Genomic DNA, 9,148 nt, shown 5'->3' with positions numbered 1-9,148 from the left:
CGATACTGTTTGGAAAGACACACCCAGCTACTTCTTAGTGATTCACATACCCATGAAGAAAGGGGCAGAGCTGTTTGCATATTTCTTTAAGTGGCAGACATATGAAGAATAACGAAACATAAACTGGAAGTTGAAGGTGGGTTATCTAGAGGAAGAAACTATGGTTTAAATAAACCATGGATTAGTATTATGAGCAAACCAAGCCATGATCAAATCACGCTCATAACCTTCAGATCTCAAGAGCAGAGGCAAAATAACTAGTAGACTTCAGGATTATTAAGGTTACATAGATAAAGTTTAGTTTATTACACTAGTATCCAAATACAGAGGTCACAAAGCGATGTGCCAGAATGAATCAAATTAAACTATATGAATCTATTTACATAACGTATTGCAAACCAGTGATCCTTATGTACATGATATATTGTATTTTTTGTTTTAAAAAACCCACCATTAATCTTTTTCCCTTTCAAATGAGGTGAACATTATATTGAAACAAATTTAGTTTATTAATATGTAAAAAAATAAATCTAGAAGAGCAACAGTGCAAAACATTTCAGGACTTGCATGGCACAGAAATCATAAGTGAATACAATCAGAAACATTATACAAAAGGCCCACTATTCCTTGGAGCAGTGGTTGAGATGTACAGAACCATCAAGAGGGTTAAAAATAGATTACAGTTTAAACAGGAAGTTGAGCTACATATAACTGGCTCTGTCCTGTATGGTCTTTCTATTTCAGGTGGTAAAGCCATCATTCCTTGCATCTGAAATTTAAAATGAAATAAAATTATAAAAAAACCAGGACTCTGTAGTAGCGGACTTGTACTTAGCTGGAATCTGTCCATTTCTATCTGATCTATCTATATTATTTGTATATCTATAGGTAAAACACCAACATCAACCCCATGATTATGTATGATATGACACTGTATAGCTTTACTAGGCTTTTATATAGGTTTATTTGTGCCATCTAAACCTGACAGTATGACTCAACGCTGAACTACTTTTCTTAGAGAGCAATCCTACTTGCCTGATGGTTGAAGGATGGAAGGCTCTGACCTTGAAGGAGATTCACCACTCCACTGACCCCAGAGCCACCAGTCTCCAGTGCAGGTATTGCCAGCATGTCCTGCCCGTGGGACTCCCAAAGTATCTGGCTGACTGCTGTTTATCAGAATACTGAATTGCACGAGTCCTGGCCTGATCCAGGAAGTCAATTCTTATGTTTCTAAAGTATGTATTTTGTAGACCCCTACAACCCCTGCCCATGACGATTTATGGTGTCAACTAAAGTAAATAATATAACTTATCCAATCTATCTTTTCAGCTGGTGGCTATGAAGCATTAAAAAAATACACAGATGCTACAGTCTATAGAACTTCTAATTCAAACACAGTTTAAAAAGGGATTAAACTTACTGCCCACTCTGCATTGTCAGTCTTGGTACATCTTACATTCACTGGCAACCTAAGAAGATAGTCATTGTAGGACAGACCCTTTTCTCTGGACCATTTAAACTTGTTCATTGCATCCATGAAAGAAAGGTTTTTGTATTGTTTAGGACTCTTGATGATGAATGGCCAGGTCCTGAATTTAAAAATAAAAATAGATATTCCTATTATTTACACTCTTACACCAAATGTTTAGAATACAATCCCTACAAAGAAAAATGTATTTTACCAGTTGAGGTAATGGTAGACTGTGCATGTCTACTCAAGAAGTAAGCCCCAATGTGTTCAATGAGACTTACTCCCAGGTTAAGTGCATACAGGATTGGAGTCTTACCAGTCCAAACTTATATGTTTGTGCAGATCCTAATGCACATTATTTTTCATTTATTAAAGGAATAGAGCCCTTTTAAACTGGGGAAAATGTACAATTCCTGCCTCTATCCCCAGAATAGTATTCCTTTTGAAAAAGTAATAGTATCTGTGCAAATGCATTTCGATGATGATGATGATATAGCAGCCTCTGATTTTTTAAAATAAATGAGAGAAAATGTGCACTGAGATCCAGACTAACAAATTGGGATTATTCCATTAACTAAAAGGAACATTGATGTGATATCACATGCTATCCAAAATAAAAGAGAGAGAAAACATAACCATGCCTGATGTTTCACCTATACAGGAAAAAGTCACACTATTAAAAGGAATGAAACCTGCAGAACAAGAAAACCACATATGCACTTTTTTCTCTATCAATATAGAAATTATTGGCAGAAAAGAACATGAAGCAGAGTAAACCCATGGAAGAATTACAGGATGGAAAGGGAGGGTGTCATTCTCTCCTACTTAACACTTCATGTACAATTCTTTCTTTTTAAATTAGGCATGCTTACTGAGGGCTTTGCTAGACCTGCCGGGATAAGCCGGCAGGGAGGCGGGGCTACGGCGTGCTAAGTTTAACGCGCGCCGCCCAGCCTCCTAGACGGCCGACTCGCAGGGACGAGGGAAGCCCTGCAGCGTCGGCCATGTTTTTTTTTTTTTTTAAAGGGGCCATGTGAGGCCCGAAGCCGCTGGAGAAGGTAAGGGTTTTTTTATTTAATCCCCCCATCTGCCCCCCCTCGCCATCTCCTTCGTCGCCCTCCGCCATCCCCATACCATCTCCTTCGTCGCCCTCCGCCCCCCTCACCATCTCCTTCGTCGCCCTCCGCCATCCCCTCACCATCTCCTTCGTCGCCCTCCGCCATCTCCCCCCCCCGGATCACCCACCCCCTGGCACGATGGGCACAGCGCTCGTATGAGCGCTGTGCCAGGTCCGTGGCTTTTCACGGCTACTCGCGAGTAGCCGCAAAAAGCCGTGGACCTTCCCCCACGTTTTGCAGCTCCGGCCTGAGGCCGGGGCTGCGAAAAAGGCGCGCCATAAGCGACTTTGCTTATGGCGTGTTGGAGGAGGCCTCACTGCGGCCTGGGCCCGGATTCCCCTGTGCGTCATCTGGACGCACAGCAGGGAAACCAGGTCTCAAGGCGCACTAAGGCCTCGTCTAGGAAGGCCCTTAGACTGTATGCCTTTGCCAGGTTTTGACTTCTATTCTATTTGTGTGCAGCATACTCTCTCTCTCTCTCTCTCTCTCTCTGCTTTATAAAAATATAAGATAATTAAGAATAAGGTACCCAGATGTGCAAGTGACTTCTGGTGACTTCAACGATAATAAAGGGTGGGTCCGCAAGATCACAGTGGCTTACCGCCCCATGCATGCCTGTTGCAAGTCACATCATGATGCTCAAACCCGGTGAGTGTGGGTAGCTGGGGTGTTTTACAAACCACCCGGTAACCCTAGAACAAGTCATAGGTTTCTGGGTGGTTTGTAAACCATCCCAACTATCCACTCTCACCGGGTTTTGGATGTCATGACAACCTGTGCCTGGTGAGGGTAAATAAGCTATTTATTCGGCTTGTGACCAGCACACACAGGGAGGGAACATAAGCCACCATGGCTTATGTTCCCTCCATGATCATGCAAACCCAGCCAAAATGAAAGTGCTATGTCATGTACATTTGAGAGTAACCTGCAAACCATGAATTTGGGATTAGGTCTTCCAAGGTAAGGCTCTTATTAGTTTGGCCCAAAGGTGTCTTTTTGTTACCAAGGACATTATTATGAATAAACATTCAAGACGGCACTTTGCTTGTTAGCATATTTTCTTTCTGAGATCAGGAAGATGAACGTGCAAGCTCTAAATTAGAATGTGTGTTCTTTTTCTAGCTGTCAGGAGAGATTATTAAAAGACAGCACGAGGAAGGCTGCAGGTATAATACTCTAAGGATGTCTGTCCCCAAAAGAGTTTTTAAAACTATGCATTAAACACTCTTGAGCACAAAGCTCTCGGGGGAAATGGTGTTAAAAGTATCTCTGGAAGTCAACTACATATTTTATCCTGAATTATTAGACTTCAAAATTTGAAAAAGTAATAGTATCTGTGCAAATGCATTTTAATAACAACAATAATAAAAAACATTTAAACAAATATTGATGAATAAATGCTTTAATTTATTCAATATAATTTGAACACTGCTGAGTTGTCTTAATGTTGCAGCTTTTTGGAATATGTTATCACATTGTCCTGACAATAATTATTATCTAGGCAAATAATCATGAGCTTCTGCTGGGCTTCAGATAAAAAAGAAAAACAAACCAGGAAATACATTGGCCTGGTTCAGACAACATGCTAAACCATGCTGCTTAACCACAAAATGGTTAATAGAATACATTGACCTTTTGTTGTTGTTTATTCGTTCAGTCGTTTCCGACTCTTCGTGACTTCATGGCATTCCATTAACCATTCTGTGGTTAAGCAGCATGGTTTAGCGTGTTGTCTGAACCAGGCCACTGTTTCCTTTCTGAAACCATTCCAGGTTGTACTCTGGTATACCTGGTGCCAAATTCACTGTCTTTTAGGAGCTAGGCAAGAACCCCCTCCCCACTTTTGTAATCCAGGCATTTTAAAACATTGTTACTACTTTATCTATTTTAAACTTTCTGACTTTTAATGGTAATTCTATCTGTTGGTCGTTTTATATTTTTAATTGTTGTTTTACTTGTTTTAATTTTCCTAAACCACTTTGAAGTTCTGGATAAAAGCAGGTATAGAAAAGGTTTGAATAAAAACATTTTAAAAATGACACAGAAAGTCATGTTTAGAATAGTAGTTCTTAGCAATGTTGCGAGAAGGTTGTCAAAGTGATAGTCAGTGCAGTTTTGTGGCACCACAGCCCACAATACACTCACCTTACGGGTCTGTATATTTCTTTAACACCAATAAAATGAAGTTGCTCCATTATGTCTGGAATACTTGCACACCGGGTGAGATTTATTCTTGGATAATACAGGAGGTAGGATAGGCACATTTCATTTCTGGTGCTAAGACCACCCTGGAAATTTAAACAGATTAACAATGTAGGCCTCAGGATTTCTCAGGTGGATTAGTGTCTGAGGCCAGATCTACACCAAGCAGGATACAACACTTTGAAAGCAGTTTGAAAACGGTACATGGAATGTGTCATGGGCCCAAACAGTTGTCAGTGCATTTCAGTACTGTTATAAAGCAGTAGTGTGGATCCTGCCTTAGTTAGGGTGATATCTGAAATGATGATGATGATGATGAACATTTCTATACTGCCCCATAGCTGAAGCTCTCTGGGGGGGTTTACAAAGATTAAAACACTAAAAGTTGATATACAAAATTAAAATCCAAGAAGCATAAAAATAGACAACATACAAAGACAATATACATTTAAAAACAACTTTAAACTCTCAGCTAGGCCTAAATCTGGGGTCAATTAAAAACTCAACATATGCTGTTAAATGCCTGGGAGAAAAGCCTTGACCTGGCACCAAAAAGATAACAATGCTGGCACCAGGCCGGCCTCATCTGGGAAATCATTCCATAATTGGGGGGCCACCGCTGAGAAGGCCCTCTCCCTTGTTGCCTTGATTACTATGAAATAGATTTCTCTTGGTTCTAAAAACTGTGGATTCAAAGGAATTGTTTAGAGTGATGGGGCCCAGACTCCATTTCTACCTTTTGGACAGGACGCTTGTCCTTTGCCTGAGCTCCAGCCCTTTTGAAACCACAGTAGCCATTTTGTTGTGGTGCCCACAACAGTTTCCCAAATGGCAAATTTGTCCCCAGCACAAAAAGGTTGTTTATCCTGGCTTGCAGCTAGCATAACGCACACACACATACACACACACACACACACACACACACACACACACACTCACCATTCAGTTCTGTAAAGGATTATGAGAGAGTTGCTGTTTGAATTTGTCCTTTAATGTGTAATTGTATGCTTTTTATATTAGATTTGTTTGTTTGTTTTTTATCCTGTGTATTGGGATGAAGTGTGGTTTATAAATTTTAGAAATAAATAAATAAATATCAGCTTTAGACCACTACAATATACTTATCATAGCCTTGCTGCTATCACACAATAATGCTTAAGTATTGAAATATCAAAATAATGTTTCTTCTAAACATTTTTTATTTGAAGACATTTTCAATCCACATGAAGTCATGTCATGAAGTTTCTTACCCAAGTCATATGTGATCGATCTACGGTACTGTAGTGACATTCCGTGACTAAATTATCTCCCTGAAACAAAACATTTAAGAAATTCACTGTTACAAATTCTAGCATTTTATATTTAAACCATTTATATTAATTAGTATAAAATATATTCCACAATTAATTGGATCCTCCAATCAGGATCAGGAAACCTACTATTAAAAGAACTGTAAAAAAAATAAATACATTGGAATATAGCTCTCCAGTTCCATTTTCCTTATACACAAAGTTTGCAAGACACACTACAGAAGCCACTCCTTGTCTCTTATGTAGATAATAAAATGGCAGCAACTGCATTTCACTGCTGAATTATGGTATTTCTACCCTTACTGCGTCATTGTCCCTGTCTTCAGTACAAAAACAGAAGAAGCAAACTGAAGAAGCCAACAAGAAAGGAAACTTACATTCCTGAGCCACCAAATTCAACCCTCTACCCCTGCACACTAGGCCACTGGTGTAGGGTGGCCAGGTGGAGACACCTGGCCATGAAGGTACAGCAGGGGCCATGAAGTTGCCCGTCAATAGTTAATACCTGGACAACAGACTGATCAGGCACACAGGTCACTTGGTCAGTCTTCTCAGCTATGTTGAGACATTTTGTATTTCTATTTAAATTATAGATATTATTTCTAAAGTTTCACTTATATAAATTTGCGTATGCAAATTTTATGGAAATAGGCATCCTGGTTTGATGATGCAATTCTTCTTTTTATCAATGTGTAAGTGGTGGCCCTACACTGGTGTCTGGAATTCTCTTGAAGACAGTTTATGAAAGGAAACAGATGTCTACATTATAATGCTTTATAATGGTGCTGAGAGTGCATTTGTTTGGCAGGAGAACCTCACAGCCATATCTGGATAGGGACAGAACAAAATAGAAAGAAAAGCCTAAAGTAAGATAATAACAAATCCTCATGTGCGGTAGATAACTACAGCTGCAATCCAATATTTATTTTGTTTATATCCCACCTTTCCATTGTCCTCCTTGCCCCTATTTCATCATCGCAACAATCCTGTGAGGCAGCTTAGGCTGAGTGATGGTGACTGCCCTAAAATCACTGAGTAAGCTTACTTGAGTGTAGGTCCCATTGAACACAGAGGGATTTGCTTACTTCTCAGTAAACACAGAGGTTTGAGTTCCTCATCTGTGGTCCGATGCACATTTAGGCCTAATCTACACCAAGCAGTATATTGCACTATGAAAGTGACATGAAAGCAGTATATAAAAAGCAGGAGCCACACCAAGCAGGATATAGAAGTACGAAAGCAGTATATGGTATGTGACAATGGTCCCTAACAGTTGTCAGTGCACTTCAATACCGCTATAAAGCTGTAGTGTGGCTCCTGCCTTTTATATACCGCTTTCATAGTGCAATATCCTGCTTGGTGTAGATTAGGCCTTAGTTGGATGTAAACCTCATTATACTCAGTAGGACTTACATCTAAATAAACACACAGGGGAGCATGTTGTAAATATAGTAGGCCCTACCTTTGAATCAGGGGCTCTGCTATGCTCATGCCCTCTGATCGAGGGGTGGGGGAACAGTAATGCGGTAGGAGTAGGGATGTGACACCTCCCTCCTCTGGATGAGGTTGTGGATTCTTTCCTCACCGGCATCCAGTGAGAGAGGACATTCTATTCCAATTCAGACAACTGGAATATTAATGTGGAAGTATGCCATTGCCTGAAAAAGGCAGAACACTGGGATATCAAATGCTTAAATTTAGATTGGGACCATAAGATTTATGCGGCAGAGGGCTGATTCACATGGTTGCTTGAACCATACTTGCCTACACACAGGCCACCAACACACAAAGGATTAAGCTTTTTGTAGGTCACTGCAAACACATTTGCAGTAGTAAAGAAATGTTGTGTAAAGTGGCAGTAGCAACATAAAACTACCTGGCCCAGAGCAGGGCGATAACTCTTAGAGGATTATCAACGCACAACTACATGCCCAGGGGTCATGTGAATCAATCTTAATAACTTATTGGAGATAATAAAGTCAACACATATATGCCTCATCATTACTGCCGCATATACCACCATTTTAAAACACCCACACCACTGATATTTAATAGTCTATTTGGCATTTAGAAAACAAGATACTTCATCATCTGACAATAATAAAGTTGCTATGGGCGGCAAATTTTCTATGTAACACCATTTGTCATGACTAGCCATTTCAGAGCCCTGAGGTTGATAAGGCAGGCAGCAACTGACAAGTACTGACAGATTTATCTGGGGAGGAGTCTTTCAGTCTCAAGTTTGTGCAACTAATATTTTACTCACATGGTAACCCAAACATCTCATCAGTAACAAAAACAGTAATGGCCCGAGGGAGAACTTTATCTTATACAGAAAATCAGATAAAACCAAAATGTTGTAAACAGAGAATTAGGAACTGAAAATACAGAGTTCTAGAATTTCAGGAGGGGTAACTTTAAGTAAACATCTGAGATAATAAATTGTACCTATGAGCCACAGCCCTAACAGCCAGACTAAGATGTTTTGCAAATCATAGCCTGATGCCTCCTTCTTAACAAGGAAAGCTATTTTGGGAAGGGGTGATGAGCGGCACTTCACCAACCCTGTTTGCCGTTTATCTTTCCCAAATCTTTATCCTTCTGGCTTTTCTATTCTGTTTGGATCAAGATATGAATCTTGCAGTGGTAATCACAGACATTTGAAACTCTGCAGAAGGGGAAAAAACTAGGGGTGTGCACGGACCCCCCGCTCTGCCCCGCGGGCCGATCCGAAAATTTCGGATCGGCCAACTCCGCGCCGCTCCGCTCATACACTGCTCCTCTTCGCTGCGGAGCTCCGGCTCCGAATCGGAGCTCTGCAGTGGAGGGGAGTGGTACCAGGTAAGGCCGGGAGAGGAGGGCGGGGGGGTTACCGGGCCCTGCCGCGGCGACGGCAGCAGAGCCCGGTAAGGGACCAAGGGGGAGGGGGGCCTTACCTGCCTCCGTCTGCGGTCCGTCGGCTTCTTCAATTGAACCGCAGGCTCAATTGAAGAAGCCGACGGACCACGGACGGAGGCAGGTAAGGGAGAGGAGGGCAGGGGGGT

At 41.0% G+C, this 9,148-nt stretch overlaps 1 protein-coding gene across 1 annotated transcript in view; it reads right to left on the bottom strand.

Annotated features, from left to right (window-relative positions):
• Positions 1–263: 263 nt before the first annotated feature.
• Positions 264–9,148, bottom strand: part of MOXD1 (monooxygenase DBH like 1) — a 51,748-nt gene continuing 42,863 nt past the window's right edge. The window contains exons 9-12 of the mRNA XM_063125714.1: positions 6,045–6,104; positions 4,738–4,880; positions 1,424–1,592; positions 264–769 (exon numbers count right to left, since the gene is read on the bottom strand). Of these exons, the coding sequence (XP_062981784.1) occupies positions 605–769; positions 1,424–1,592; positions 4,738–4,880; positions 6,045–6,104 (537 nt within the window). The 3' untranslated portion in view covers positions 264–604. The remainder of the gene's footprint in view (positions 770–1,423; positions 1,593–4,737; positions 4,881–6,044; positions 6,105–9,148) is intronic.

Source organism: Elgaria multicarinata, chromosome 4, assembly GCF_023053635.1.
Source record: "Elgaria multicarinata webbii isolate HBS135686 ecotype San Diego chromosome 4, rElgMul1.1.pri, whole genome shotgun sequence".
NCBI lineage: Eukaryota > Metazoa > Chordata > Lepidosauria > Squamata > Anguidae > Elgaria > Elgaria multicarinata.
The sequence above is the reverse complement of the archived record's forward strand: the minus strand, read 5'-3'. Positions and strand labels throughout refer to the sequence as shown.